Raw genomic sequence first — 16,228 nt, 5'->3', positions numbered from 1 at the left:
CATCAGTGAGATGGGGCATGACGGAGCCAGGCGGTCTTACTCCATTAGCATCTGTTTGGGAGCTGCCTGGATCATACGGATTTCTTTTTTAATTTTTGTGACATTTTGGATATAAAACACTATTTTCACACCTGAAAAGAATTATGTCCAGTACATCTGGAGACAGGGATACCATATGCTGCAGCCTACAACAGCGGAATAGAAGACCAACAGACATTATAAAGAGGGGCAGAAAGCCCATCAAGATACAAGATATCTCCTTCAGCAGCAAGGGTTGAGACAGAAACATGAATATTAACGATCCTTCCATAATGAGCAGAAAAACTGTAGGAGCAACTGTGAGGTGGTCAGTAAAGTCCAAGTGACAACGTTAGCAGGGTGCTGCTTAGTATATGGGTGACCATTAGGCAAGAAGCAATGTCAGTGGTGATGATGGGGCCACTGCCTGACTGCATGTCATTGAGAAAACAAGTGCGGATAGGGTGTCCCTTTTGACAATGGACATTTAAATCATCTGCTAGGATAGTATAACATGTGAAAATTAAACACGCATTTGGATGAGGAATTACCTGAACAACAGTGTAGACTCTGAGTCTGGACTTGAGACTGTGAGTGCAGCGTAGCTGGGGGGAAGAGCAGGAGGTGGCTAACAGCCCTGAGATGATTATTGCAATCAAGGCTATTGCCTAGATACCCACCAGTGATTCATTCTTATTTTTCCAAGTCACCATTTTATTGTGTTTCTCCACCCCATCACCCCATAAATTCTATCTGGATTTATTGACTGCCAATCCAATTTATTTTCACACTTTTCCGGTTATGGGTTTGGCCCGGTGTTCCTTAAGTATTCAGTAACAGGCTTCAGCAACTGAATGTGGCCCTTTTCTGCCAGAAGGCATGTGGCACAAGGGTTGCAATACCACCTGTCTTGGAAAGTATTTTGAAAGTGCAAAGTTAAAAGTCATTACTGCAGTCAAACAGTTGGAGTCTCAAGTCTCCAAGGAGAGCAAAGATTGCAAGAATGGGGTATAGTCAAAAAGTCCGTTAATAAGATTGGAGTTTGGTTCTTAGAGCTTTGCCTGTCTTCCCTCCAAAGGGAAACAAAAACAGCAAGAAAAGATTCTCTTATCCAGAAGAAGCGATCTTAAAACACTGGAAGAAATTATTTATTTAGGTACCTGCTGTGATCCACTAAAAAGTCTTTGATAAACTGGTATCATTGTTTATTCTGTTATTGCTGATGAAAGCTATTTGATTATAGCTGTAAAAAATCTCTATAAAATCTTAAATAAAAAACACATGTTGTGGCAGAGGCCTTCAGAAATAAAAAACATTTTAAACATACTTTGAAGACAGTCTAATTCCATTGTTTTCTTTCAAGCTGAAAGGGAAGTACTGCATTTTTCCAAGACTCTGGAGTCACAGATACATCATTTACCAGTAATTAGGGCTGTTGCTATTTCATATTTCTGTCTATGCATAGAGCAGTGCGATGATACCCGCGCTAGGAAAAAAATAAGCCATTATCCCTGGTTTTCCATTAACATTGCACCCAGGGATTATTCACACATATTTTGGCAATTCAGATTATTCTTGTTTGTATTATATAAGCATCTAGGAGAAGTTGCACAGTGCAAGGTGGTGTCACGAGAAAGAAAGTGGCTTTTAACAGCTGAAAAATATCTTTTGAGACCTGATAAAGCGGCCAGATTCATAAGCCAATATACAAAGCAAAGCAACTACCAGCAAGACGGTTTGCTTCTCCTTCGAAGGAATCACAAATGCAACTATTCAGTTAAAACCCCACTGTCCCTAATAAACAACATGGTGAATTTGTTTGAACAACAAAAAACCCCACTTTTCTTCACATGCCATGGCCACTGAATGAGCATCTAAGCCAAAATCAGTCCCCAGGGAATATTCCTGGCAAGCCCAAAGGAAAATTAATGCTCTTATTCTAGGTCAGACATGCCCATAAATGAAGCCTGGCAAATACATTCATATTAACAGGCACTTAATCATCCAGTTAATGATCCTCATTAAGTATGACCCAGGATAAAATATCTCCCATATATTCAAAAGGAATATGACTCCTATATACCCTGTATTAAGCAGACCATTACCATGTCCAGTAGTATTAGTCTCTTGTAACCTACCTGAAATTACACATCTGTGTTCTCTCCATGTGCTTGTAGCAGTAGGGCTACTGTTTGAAGAGTCTTAATGACTGTAACTTGTGGTCATGCAATATGCACCCAACAAAACATAGACTAAAGAGGAGAGCCTCATTAAAAGTTATATACTCACCATATTTATCATTTGTTGTAAGCCCTGTACTCCTTGTTCATTGAGAATGGAAATGGTTGCAAGCAATAGCTGACAGCCAAACATTTCATTTTGGCACTAGCACTAACTAATCAGATGCTTCTGTGTTACTTGCTTTGAAATATAAAATTAAAATCTTCTAAAGTATTGAGAGGAAGGAAATCAGGGTGCCAGTTTCCATTCCACAGACTTGACAAACTTACGATATTGGATCCCACGATAAAATGTCTTTTTACTTTAATAGTATACCGCATTTATTTGCTTGAGGCTACTATTTAATTTACATTTACATGAATCTCAGAGCTGTCATTAAAACGCAGTTTTTATATCATGAATATTATCCTATCCAAAACAACTATACATATGTAGTCCTAATCACACAGGAATTTCCAAGGACCTCAGTGTATAAAAGGCATTATTACATCATGAGTTTGAAATGCAGATGTATCTGGGATGGACCGCTGTGCTCTAGCTGGTTCAGTAGTTCACAGCAGTATTAATTCTTCCTCTAGATTAATGGATCCAATTCTCAGAAACAGTATGGCCCCTTTATGCTGCTCTGCCAATATAAAAACATCCTAAAGGGGATAAAAATACATGGAAGGAGTAACTTCTACACACACAGCTTCCCTCAGAGCACAGGGTTAAGGAAGTAGGATAAATTAAAATATCCCAGAATAATCTCAACTCAGATCAGAAACCAAGCAAGTTCCTTCTGACAGCCTCAAAATATGGGCCAAGTAAACCAAACTTCTGCTATCACTCCAAGTGAAAAAGAACTGTGAGCTGGCCCACTGGAGTTCACTGGTCATTTCGAGGATGTAAGGGTGTAAGGTACAGTTGCCCAAACAGAGACTGACCGGGACTATCACAACTGCCAGCTTTGCTCTTGCAAGAAGCACTCACAAGTGTGATTCTTGAATGACTGACACCAAGAGTGACCATTTGTCCTGAGTTGCCACAAAGCATTAACCCAAATAATTCATCAAACGGAATAGATTAGAGCCAGAAAAGACAGCATTCTTTCACTCACTTCTAGTAGAAGTCCACCTTCTTGTACAGCGGTCTTGTTAGATATATTGTCTTCTTTTATCATTTGGCCAACTTGCTTCTTAAAGTGCTTTTCTTGAATGGCTGTTGGAAAGAGTTATTATCAATTTAGATACCATAATGATTAGGGCTGCTAGACTAAAATTCTTATTTAGGCACTTAACGTGCATTGATTTAATTGGGAGTTCTTGTCTTTGTGGTCTGGATGTCAGTTACTGACAACTTTCTTTTGCTGTGAAAGAGATAGATGCATATTTGGCAGTCCAGATGTTTTTTATATGAAATATCTATCACAATTTTATTGAACATATTTTTTCCATTAGTGTATTCTACATAAAGCAACAATGAAAACCCACAGGAAAGAAACAAAAGAAAGTTAGCAAATTGTTTTGTTTATAAAAATATGTATTATGACAATATAAAGAAATGCCTATATAGCTCAGAAGACAAGGGACTGAAATAAGTTTCTTATTTTCAGTGTTGACCTTCTTGGCATCAGATTATTTTCAGTCTCACTGTACCCTATTTGCTTCTATGAGTCTGAGGCTGACTGTAAGACTCAAGGGAAAGTTCCTTAACTTTTAAACAGAGGTTTAAGATTTGTTTTAAGCTGGTCGTTTACTGTATGAAATTTATTAATATCTCTCACAATAGATTAAATCGCATATATTTTCCCTAATAATAATGAAAACCTTAATGGGAGTCAAAACTGGTGAGTGCTCTTCCCCCACATGGGTTACCACTGCCTGATCTGAAATATCTTTGAATACTCAGATTAAAGTCTTCATGTCAATACATCCCACAGAAAAATCCCTTAAATACAATCCCATTTCTGGGGGTAATGAAAGAATTTCTGAGAAGGATGACATCACTTGACACACTGGGATTCTGCTTCATCTGGGGAGTATGACAGGAAGCTGTCTTTATCATTTGGTCAGTAAGAATTAAGGAGTCAGCTTCAGTACTACTGTCCCATCCCAGAGAAGAGTCATACAAATATCTGGGTAGCAAACAGAGATTCAGTTTTCTGTTTGTTCTCCTTTCCATGGAGAAAATGAGAGAGGAGAGCATACCAGTGAGATTAGCTGGGACATTTGATACACATTGTCCCTTCCAGCTAAAGGAGAGCTGGAGCAGCCACAGCCAGAGATGCTTAATAATCCAAAAAAAGAAGGGTTGAGATGGACAGGAATAGTTCATACCAAATCAGAATAAAAAGAGGAGCCAGACAGCAAGCCTCTAATACTTCTGAGCTTGTTGCTAAAAGCCATGACAATTTAAATTTTTAGTAAAAAAAAAAATTAGATTTAAATTTTTAGTAAGATACCAAATCAAGAAAAAGGTCTACATTTTTAAATGGCTTGAATAATACTTGTTGCAAATGATTAAGGATATCTAAATGGAGTTACTTCCTTTCCAAACAGCTGTGCAAGAGCCCCTTATCAATTTAACAGCCTAGTGAGGGACTGTTGTAAGATACATCAGCGTTTTACAACAGATGATGGCAACACAGAACCACGCTGACTGAATATTCGTGATGTTTTTTAGCTTACATTGTAAATATTTGCTGCCAGTCATAATGTCGGTCATTACCCCAAAGCAATCATCTCAAACGTATAATTAGATGTAATAAATCCCTCCCCTGGGCATGGGAAAACACATCAGGAAAATCCCAAGCTGCCTAAAACAGTTCCTTACCCACGTATTCCAGCCAAAACAATTTTGTGATTTCAGATTTGTAAGCTAGGCTGCTATGAACAGGACATGCAGATTCTTCACTCTGCATTTTCATTTTGGTATACCTCTTGGACTTATTTGAAATGGTTGCTTTTTTTCACCCCCAATCAGCCAAGCCTTCTGCCACGCCTGTCCATAAGAACAGACATATGGACACTCACGACAATAATTTTTAAAAGTCCAGCCCCTATTCCAATGGCCTCTTCCAGAGTTTCCACCCTCAGAAAAGATGTTTTTATAATTACTGACACTGTGGTTTGCAGGTTAAAGGACAGACAGGGAGGGGCGAGACAAAACTAAGATTTTTTTTCTGATGCGCTCTTTTGGCATTGCGAAAATTCCACCAGTTCAAACTTCATCGTTAGTGGAAACTATTATTTTACCCAGCTGAGCGGGCCAGAGCTCCCTGCCTGTTTGTTAGCCTTCAGGCTCACACAAACACAGCAGCAGAAGCACAAGAGATGTTTGTTCCGTAGCTCATCTGGCTACTATAAATTCCATCTCCAAATGGAAAGTATTTTAATGTTATTTTGCCGGCTAGAGTTACCCATATGCTAGGCCACACACATCCGTTTCATAACATACCCTACCCGCTGGCCCGGACTGCGAGGAGACCCATTGCACCATCAAAGACGAAGGACACCCTTGGCGCCAAGAGGCTCCTCAGAGAGGGATGTTTGTTCCTCGCACCTGAGGCAGCGGAGCTGTTGCTGGCTGTTCACTCCTGTTCTGCCTCCCTGCACTGGAAATACTGGATTAATCCACCCAGGGCTTGGCTGGTACTGCAGTGACAGCTCCGAAGAGATACTGTACCGGGAAATAGCCTGTCACCTGGAGAAAGCAGAGCAAGACAGGCAGAAAACTACACAGATCCCCCAAATTAATGAGGAGGAGGAAAAGCAAGACATGACAGGATGAGGAGGGAAAACTGCAAGATGTTATCTAACCAGGCAGAAAAATAGAGAAAAGAAAACAGAGCAGCCTAACAACGCCCCTGTCACCACCAGGAATCATGAGGGAGAACTGAAGGAAAGTCAGCAAAGTTATGATGGGTGGCTTGGTAGCAAAGGGCCTGATGCCAGTACAGCTGTGATCAAGCTTGGACATTATATAAAATGGTGGCCCTCTGGAGCAACGGTGAAGCCTGCGATGACAAAAACAAATGAAAGATTGGAGAATGCAGGAGTACTGTTTCTAGCAGGCAGGGAGGAGCAACTGTGCAAGGCTAAAAAATAACAAACAGCAAAGGATGGCTCCAGGACCTGAGGGGAAAACTGGCTGCTAGAGTTCCCATACATCAAGAATGGGGCAAGAAAAAAGCTGATATTGCAGGCAGACTGGTGGATTCTGCTGGCTGTAAAAAAATGGAAAGTTTTATCTTTACGGAGCTTTGGACTGCGTTCTCTGGGAGAGGCAACTCTTTAGACGAGACTGTCAGCAATTCAGCATAGAGCACTCACCTACTGCTAGGTTCAAAACTGGCAAAGTGAAGAGGTGGGAATCAGGAACAGCAGAGACTTTTTTCTGAGCACAGCTTATCTAGCCTGCACTTCCAGAACACAAAATAAAACAGAAGATGGAGCTGTTCTGCCAAAGAAGATGAATGAGCGTATTGATACCATAGGGTGATAAATAAAGATATACATGTACCAGGGCTGACAGTTTTGCAAGGTCATGCAATCTAGTGAGCATGGTGCAATCCCAGACAACATTAAAAGCTCACATGTTTGGAAATGCTGGGTCCTATAGAAGGACAACACTGTGGAAATATACAGGGCGCGGGGGGAGGGGGTTAGGAGCAGGGAGAGGAGGGAGAAAAAATGAAGAAAAATGGCTAACACAATTTCCTGAAGGAAAGGTCAAAGATCCGAGGACGTTGTTCCAATTTCTGATCTGAAAGCACTGAAAGGAGGGGAAACCAAAAACTAATATACCGTTAGAATTGACAGTTAATGAATGGACAAAAAGAAGTCCACAAAAGAGATGATAAGTTTGGCTTAAGGAGTATGGGACTGTCTCTGGCAGTGCTGCTGAGCCTTTCACAGCTGCACTGTTTCTCCCCAGAACATTGTAAAAATCTGAGATCTCTTGAGCCTCCAGTCTGATACAAGCATCACTATCTGCATTTGCAAACCCCTTGGCTTGAAAACAAAGACTGGAATATGGTAAAGAAGAGGAAAGCTGCCTGACACTTTAAAGACTATAGAAGCATTACGAAACCAGCCGTTCCCTTCCCCCCAGAAATAACAGAACATTTATTCATTGCAGAATACTCCTTAGTTCGGAGAGATGGAAATTTCAGGACTCATAAAAGCGTACTTTTTAAATTCATGGGATTACATTCTCCTGAGTGTTTCTGTACCTCTTCCCGCACAAGCACACCCTTCCTTCTTCAGAAAATAATCAGCAAAACTACCTGCCAAGCTAAGCTCTGTAACAAACTAAAGCATGGTCAAACCTTATGCCCGCTGGCCCAGGGGCCTTGCACTGCTCAGGCCACCTGCACCAAGCAACAGCAGTACAGGTGAGAAAACAGCAGTGAAGGGATGTAATTTCTTATCTGAACACCTTGCCTGGGTTCATTTGAGATGTAAGGAGGGGACAGTACTGTCTTCTTCAGACTTGGTATGATGCAGGCGTATCAGTGTCAAGCTTTTTTACAAGGAGTGCCTGTGAGATCCCTTCTCTCCAGTGATGCTCAGGGGATAAATTGTTTCTTAAAATGAGCAGAGGAAAATACCCAAATCTAGCTGGCAGGTTCAGAGATACTGCTTTATGCATACAAATCTTACTTTTGGTAACTAGGTACTTGAAAGGAAGTGAAGACGGGGTCTTTCTTCCTGGATCTTCTAGCTGCAGGAAGAAGCAGCTATGCGTGTTACCGTGAATGCTTAGAAAACAAAACAACAGAACTAGGAAACACTTGGTGTGAGCAATTCTGCTTAACAAACCTACAGTCATGAAATGAAACGATCTGTTTCCTCTTGCTGCATTACAAAGAACATCGAGTGACAATAAGGGCTCATTAGATACACACTGAAATTAAACAATATAAACCGTAAAGAACAGTTATCATGCGTTGCCAAACAATATGAAAGGGGTGCTTGCATTTTGAAATGCCACAACATACAGGTTGCACAAACGCTTTGGGAAAGAAGAAATCAGCACCAAAACACACCCTCTGGATAAAAGATGTATGGTGCTCAGTCCCGTCGCGGAGGCTACCAGAACGCCAGATGAAATTATGCTAGCAATAATGCAAACTTTTTCTTCCCAACTTAGCGGTTTTCTCAGTCTGCTTCTTCTTAAGAGATGCTTTGAAATCTGACTGCCCTTTGAAGTTTCTCAAGTACAGCATGACATTTATTTAAGGTATGAACCAAACTGTTTGCTTTCCAGATCCCGTCCCCTCTTTTTTTTCCGAACCACTTTTCCCCTTCCCCAGCAAGCCTCATCCATTTTTTCCCCATGCAAGAGGGGCATCAAAGAGATGCCACCGCCCAGCAGCCCTCCTCTCCCCCCAGCCTTTGCACGGAGCTGGTGGGGCCACCTCGCCCCCCTGAGACCCCAGCCCATGTCTCACCCCCGTCCAGAGGAGCCTTTTTGAAGGGAGGCGAGGGGGAGGAGAAGTCCCTGCTGCGGAGGAGGCAGACTGCTGACTAACCCCAGCCCCGCTGTCACGCAAGCCTCGCCGCCTGTCAATCTCTCAGCAGCTCTGACAGGGGCCTGGCGCCCGTTCAAACCCTTGCGTGCGAGCAGACAAGCCGCGTTACCCTATGAAGTATTTCATAATAACAACAGCTGTTAAATATTGATGACTCCTGGCAAGCGCTGAATGCTTTTCGAGAAGGTTAAGCCTTCGTGTAATGGAACCTAATTCCTCATTATATACTGTATCAGATATCTGGAAGCTGCCTAAAAGAAGCAAAGGGGCTTAAAGTGAAGGAGCAGAAAAAGAACTCGTGCAGCAGGGAGAGGGGAGAAAACAGGCAGCGCAAACGGTGAGGAGTGTTTCCCCAAAGAGTCAAATCCTTTTGCAAACAGTAAAAAATGCTTCTGGAGCGATTATCAGAATAGCTGGTTTTGGTGTATTCCACCGGATGGTTTTGTGTTTTTAGAAATTATTGCAGACGACATGAGCTTTCTAAAATGGTGACCCAGCTGCCACTGCTGTCTGTGTATGTAAGCGTACACATGGAAATTATTTCTACAGGAAAACATAGAAAAGAGGGAGAAGGCTCGGATTCCTATAGTTTTTCTACAAACATCAGCCCTGAGAGATCTTGCTCGTTAGAAGATGTAGTGGTGATCAGACAAGATGTTCAGGATGAGATCTCAGGGAGGGTTTCTAGCAGGCAAGAAAGGGAAAAGGGTGAGCCTCTTGCCTTGGGCAAGTCCTGGTGTGCTCTCCTCCAGTTCCCAGGCAAAATGCTCCCTCTTTTCACACTGCCCTCTAAAACCTATCAGTCCTATCTTTTCTTTCTTGACCTAACTGTTGAGCAAGGTTGTGTCATGAAGGGAATCAGTTTCAGGCAGGAGTCCGTGATCAACAGATGGAGTCTTTGGGACAGAGCTGGCGGGATGCCAGGGCCAGCAGTACTGGGGAGTCCAGTGAAAAGGCAGCACCAGAGTCAGGGTGCAGGTGAAAGAGAAGAACCGCAAACCGAGGACTTCTTGGGGAGATGACCAAGTCAGGGTATTTTTTTCTTGCATGTAAAAAAGAGGTCTGTGTGCCTTTGGGGAATACAATTTAGATGAGGCAAGCCGAGAAGCTGAAAACAATTACTTGCTTATGTTCAGTTGTGCTGTGGTGCAAAGAGTTCTGCGAAGCTTTAGGGAAGTTTTTTACCAGTGGGGAACCCTGGCCTATTTATTGTGTTGGGACAGACAATCACGGAAACTCAGGAGGCTGGAGGCTGGAAGGGACCTTTGAAGGTCATCTGGTCTACCCCACCCTGATCAAAACAGAGCTAACTTCAGGCAGGCAGGTTGCTCTGGATTTTTGTTGAGTATCCTCAGTAATGGACATTTCACTTTCCCTTCAGGAAAACTTTCATAGGTTAATTATAAACAGCATTAAATTTGTAAGGTAAGAACTGCTTACGGTTTTAGGTGAATGAGCATTAGGATGTTCCGGATGGACACTTCCTGTTTCCACAATTCTAAGGCTGTAAAGTGTGTAGAATAATTTAAGAAATGCTGGGAATGCTAAGTGGGTGTTATGAGAAGTGTGTGTATATGGAGAATATGTGAAGTATGTTAAGTTATAGCTATTCTTAGGATGTTTTTGATGCTTTATTCTATCTGTATCTCACAAAACCGTATGCCACCACACTTGTATGTCATGTTTTTATGTAGTCCGGGACTGTAACATCTCCCTTATTCCATAACTTCTGAGGGATCACAGATCCAAAGAAAAGCTGTGCCTCCATGTGAAAACTATACATGAGTGCTAACTGTACAAGCAACAGGCTCAAAAGAACTTGTCTAGAAAGCACATTTCCTCTCTGCAGCTTACTGTTGCAACCTTTCTCTCTTCATATGACTCAACAGATGATCTCCCCAGCAAACAACCCCATGTTGTGCATTGGCAAAGAAGGTATTTTAGAGATCTGTTTGCATCACTGTGAGTCAATATTTGTTATCAGTGGCTCTGGTAGACTATATTGGCTATAAGACTGCCAAAGACATGCAGTCCTCCTAAATTATCCCAGGATATAAGACTTGTTCCAAGTAATTGTCTTCTGCTTCATCTTCCTAATTCCATTTGATTACCTACTACTTTAAATACGATGATTTGATAATGAAAACTTATTGATTTATAGGTTCAGTTCTGAGGCCTTAATTTTGTCCCTGTATTATTCCATTCTTAGTTTAGTTAAGCTGTAACATGATAGCTTCTCTGAGTGTGTGTTTGCTTGCACGCCCTTTTGAAAAAATCCATTAAAAGATTTAAAAAAAACGCATACAAATGAGTTATTCTGTCAAACTACAAAATGGAACACAATCGTGAGTTGTCAGCAACCTCGAGTGAGAAATCTGAAAACCACTTAGCCCACTTTCAAATCAATACCCACATCCCTCATAAAAATTAAGATGATTCCAAAAAATTCCTTATCCCTTAAAGCATAAGTTTGTAAATTACATGTCCATTAATGAGAACTGAGATATAGAGCATGAGTTTAATGTAGAAAAAAATAAATTTAAGATAACTATTCTGTATTTAGAAAACTTGCTTAGCGTTGGGCCTCAGAATGTACAGTCAATGTAGTTTCATGTGTGTTTTACTCTAGTTTCCATTTTCCTCTGTACTACACTGAAACACTGCATGTTACACCTATGCTGAGGGATTCAGACCCCACCAAACTAATCTAAATTAGTCTTAAGTGTACTGCAGTGTGTTCTGACCTGCCACATGTTGATTGCTTGAGTGGGATCTCAGTAAATCCCACCTATCATGGTATACATACATATTGGGAGGAATGGCACATCAAGACACATTTATTCTAGGCTCTATGGAGCAGATGGCCTATCAAAACAACTTGCAGAGTTTCCCAGTTCTTCTAAGTGTCCTTCATGATGGTTTATTGGCCAAAGAGCTGCCGTCTTTTCTCTTTTCCAGGTATTTTAAAAAAACTGTACAGGGAAAAATAAAATCTACGTTCTCTATATCCTCTGAATTCCCAGCACTTTCTCTCTCTGTGGTTGAAGAATGTAGTCCTCTTTTGATGTGGCTCATATTATTTTTATCCCAAGGTTTTTTCACTGGTTGGATTCTCCCAAATAATCCAACAGTGGACATTGGGGTCCACAGCAGAGGCAGCTATCCTCTCAGGAGAGGCAAAAACACCTGTGACTGTTTACTGAGAAGGATGAGGGGAGAGGTAACAGAAGTTTACAAAATTGTAAAGGCAGTGGATAAACTGAATGCAGAACTGCTGTTCACCCAACCCCACCATATAAGGACTGTGAAGTGCTCAGTGACAGTAGCACAAGACTGCTTTAAAGCAGGTAATAGACAGCAATTTTGGAGATGAGAATACCAGACTAGATGGACCACTGGTGTGACACAGTAGTGCATTTCTTATGTTGTTATAATCTCACTGCAATGCCACAACCTTGTCCACAAAATTTGTTTCAGACAGAAAATAAACAACAGATGAACAAGAGCAGCATCTGTGATGCAAAACAAAGTATATCACAGAAGCAACAATAACAAAAATCAGAACCTTATGAGAAAGCCTGTATGTGACTAAATTTCAGCATATGATGAAAGACCAGCTTGTGACTAATCACGGCATCCAAACAAACAAGAAAATACTTCTTTTATGATAAACAGCCTATTGAAATAAATTTGAGTCTGAAATATTTTTGAGAAACATAAGTATCGAGACCAAAATCCGTTTTTGCTGAAATGACAGCTAAAAGAAAAGCTATGTGTGTTCATAAGTAAACAACTACAGTCTACTGGAATCTTCCCCATTTTAAAAAAGGAGACTGTAACAATTGCATCTTACAGAAGAAACACAATGAAGATCTGATAACAGATTTATCTTGAGAATATCAGAAGATTTGTAGTCTTTATTGGCTGCAGAAAATATGCACCATTTTACCCTCTTCAGTTTAGGTCTACAGTTTAGAATATTTTGTAAATCAATCACTGGAAAATGAAATCAAATCAAAGACCAAGCATGAAAATAAACGCAACTAGGAAAGTGCATGAGAAAGCATCTCTCCCCCCTTCCTGATTAAATCACCTGACATTGGCTGACTTACGTGAGATTTACATGATCTTTGTTAGCCTTTTTGGATTTGATATCCTCTTTTCCAGGCCTATGTTTCAAACAGACTATCTCCTGAGCTTCCACTCCTCAATTTCTACTGCTTTTATAACATTCTTTTCCCTTTATAATTGTGTTTGCACCACTCTGCATGGAAAGGCATGGGCTAAATTCATACCTGCTACCCCCAAGAGGGAATTTAAGTCAGTATCTCTTAGAAGGGAGTTGAAAAAGCATGTGTCAGTAGGCCAGTATATCACCCAAGAGGCTGTTTAAAAATAGCCAAAGCACATGATCTGGAGAGGATAAAGGAAACCTTTAAGATGAAATAAACATTGCATCTAAAATATTCACACTGAGCCCTCAGTGCACAGGATGTGCATATGTTACCCAGAAAACCAAATCTGGCTTCATCAGTTTCAGAGTCAGAAACATCATAGAAGCCATTCCTTAATATCTGCTTTATATAGCTGTCATACTGTATCCAATATTAAAGGCAAAGACACATTTGCTTTCCAGTGTACTTTAAATAAGCAAACACACTTGAGAGAAGAAATGCAAGAATCCCCACCTTTAAGTCAGCTGGATACCACAGTACACTGCTGCACTATCACCGATAAACACACACACACCACGGAACGCAGCACCTCTTTCTAAGGCAGAAAGAGTCTAAAGACTCTGGCCTTTTCTGCCATCTGTGGAGACTGCCAGGATGAGATTGACTGTGTGAAGCCTTGAGAGGTTAAATGAACCTAACGAGCTGTGGGGAAAAGGTGCCTGAAAGCAGGTCCTTGAGCTTTGGCTTTTCTACTTTAGGAAGTAAAAGAACGTGCTGAGACAAGATACAGGCAAATGAAGCATCAGGAACAATAAAAGTTTTAAAAATTCTTTCAGAATCAATTTTCAGGATAATTTTTAAACACTGAACTGTATTCCAGAACTTCTTAGAATGCTGAAACCAGTAACATGAAAATCTTACATAAAAGCTCAGGATGAAGAACAATCCAACAACAAAAGTCAAAAACTGAACCACCAGAACCCTAAATTGGTAAGGTTACAATCCCTGGAGATGTTTAATGTAGTTTTAGACACATTAATATTTTAATGCATGCATTTAAAGAGTAGTCCTGAAAAGCTATCCAAACAGATGGACCTTGCTTCCAACTGGAATCCCTTGTTAGTCAGAGGGCCTGGAGAGAAGACATTATGGTTTGTCCAAAAATAAATTGCTTTGCAAAACAGGAACCTTCTGCAGAAGTAGAAAACGCATGCACATGATGTGTTTAATTACTACAAGAACCTTCATTTTTCACTTCCTCACAAAAGTTTTGCTTTGCCTTTTTCCACAGCCAGGTTCCATGCTCAGAAAATGATCCTAAGCAGATCCTAAAGACCCTAAGCAGGCCAGTAGTGGGCTTACCTGTTCTCTCCCCCTTAGAGTTAGAGAAATCAAGTTTTTTTAAAAAAATGCCAGTCCCTAGGTCAATGACTAAAATTAGGACATTCAAATTTTCTAAGCATAATGAAAAATACTGTCTTTAAAAAAGGCAGAATAAGTAATATTTGAACACTCTACAAATGTAAATTGTGGCCCTACTTTGATTTGCCTTTCACTTTTTAAAAACAGAGAATACTTGGATATAGTGATAAAATTAAAAGACAGTCACAATGTTCTTATCAGACTCGTCTCGTGTGAAGACAAGGAACAACCAAACAAAGTTCTGTATTTCAGAAACAAAGTTCTAGCTAATAAAACATAACCTTTTCTCCAGTTTCAACTATTCTGCATATGTGTCATTAACTTGAACAGGCAAGTCTGACTCCTGTGAAGGTGCCCACTACCTTGACTCATAGCCAGAACCAAAGCAACAGCAAGTGTTCCCTATGGGATAGACAGGAAACTCGACTCCCACTCACGAAACATATAGGATGGGGACCTCAACTTTCAAGACAGTTATAGTTAATTACAGCTTTCACTGAGTGATCAATACTAGGTGAATAGTACGTATAAAGAGAATTATGATCCATAAATTACTTTTAGTGCTTATTCTGTCAAGGTCTTCTGGATGAAAACTGGTGATTTCTTTCCTATTGTCTCATCAGATCTGCATCACACTCATTATGTAACATAGACATCAGTTTATATTGGTTTTTCATCAATTCTTATATGAACTTCATGGGATACGCGCTGCAACTCGCTGCCAGAGTCAGTCCAATAACCACTGAAACAAATTAGTACTATGCTAAGAACGTGAACAGGTTTAAGGCAGAAAATGAACCTTGCAAATTGCAAAAAGAAAAAGCAAAGATGCTCTTGCACGTTTCTTTAGAAATGTGAAAGTTAACTGGAGAAAATGCATCGTCTAGAGCCTATTTTGTTTTAAGCCAACTATTTTTCAGAGCAAAAAAAAGCTGCATCCAAAGGAGTAACATTTTTTCTCCTGCCGGGGCAGATTTGCAGGGAGGAGGCTCATTTCTGCCGTGCTGGTCTGGCAGGCAGCAGAGCTCTATTCCTCTGATCAAGAGATCACTTTCATAACCACTTTTCTGAGGTCACAAATGAGGCTGCTGCAGTCACGCAACCCCTCGCCTACCAGAGCTTACTATAACAATGCAGGTTCACGGAAACCTTTTAAAGAGGCAGCCCATCCTTTCGACCCATGCAGATACAAGGTACATGCATATTATCTTACTGGCTTCCCCCAGCTATGTCACAGGACTATTTTATTTGAATTTGAGCAGGGAAGAAATGTATAGCTTGGAGTTTTATCTGAATGGAGTCATGTTGCCCCAGTAGAATTAAGTAAAAGGTTAAAATAAATAGCTCTAAAATTCTTTTAAACTACACTGGCACCTTTTTCAAATATTTATTCAGCCTGTTCCTCTTTATTATCTTAAAGGTCCATGTCTGCCAACCATGTGCTAATGTGAATTATGTTCATTAAGATATCTAAAAGCCATGGTAAACAGTCAAACAAATATTAGATTCAACAAACAACAGATACAATTGCCCTGAATTAAACACTGCACTACTGCAGTGTTAGGGACACCAACAATACAGAAATGGTAGATCAGGACATGGGTTTACTATAAAAAATTTATTCTGGAGAAATACTGTGAATATGCAATGAGTACTAGTTAGAGCTTGTTTCTAGGACAGAAAAGCCTGTTTTATATTTTAGCTGACAACATCCCACAAATGACCAGCAGACTACTGTAGGGACACGCCTTGTAGGTGGTAGCTGGAATGGCCTTTGGGTGATGGGGGCAGGTGGGAATTTAAAGAAACGTTAAAAATACTTTTCCTTTTATGGGTAAGTCAACTCTACCCATTG

The 16,228-nt window shown here is 40.5% G+C and overlaps 1 protein-coding gene across 5 annotated transcripts in view; it reads right to left on the bottom strand.

Moving 5' to 3' along the window:
• Window positions 1–16,228, bottom strand: part of AHRR (aryl hydrocarbon receptor repressor) — an 89,597-nt gene that overhangs the window by 27,324 nt on the left and 46,045 nt on the right. For 3 of the 5 annotated variants that reach the window (XM_055705944.1, XM_055705947.1, XM_055705946.1), the window contains exon 4: window positions 3,359–3,459. In XM_055705944.1, the coding sequence (XP_055561919.1) occupies window positions 3,359–3,459 (101 nt within the window). Of the gene's footprint in view, window positions 1–3,358; window positions 3,460–5,697; window positions 8,668–16,228 lie in introns of those variants that run through there. The other 2 variants (XM_027797823.2, XM_027797837.2) reach the window with 2 other exon arrangements.

The sequence above is a fragment of the Falco cherrug genome, chromosome 3 (genome assembly GCF_023634085.1).
Source record: "Falco cherrug isolate bFalChe1 chromosome 3, bFalChe1.pri, whole genome shotgun sequence".
NCBI classification, from domain to species: domain Eukaryota; kingdom Metazoa; phylum Chordata; class Aves; order Falconiformes; family Falconidae; genus Falco; species Falco cherrug.
This window is presented reverse-complemented; position numbering and strand designations above follow the sequence as displayed.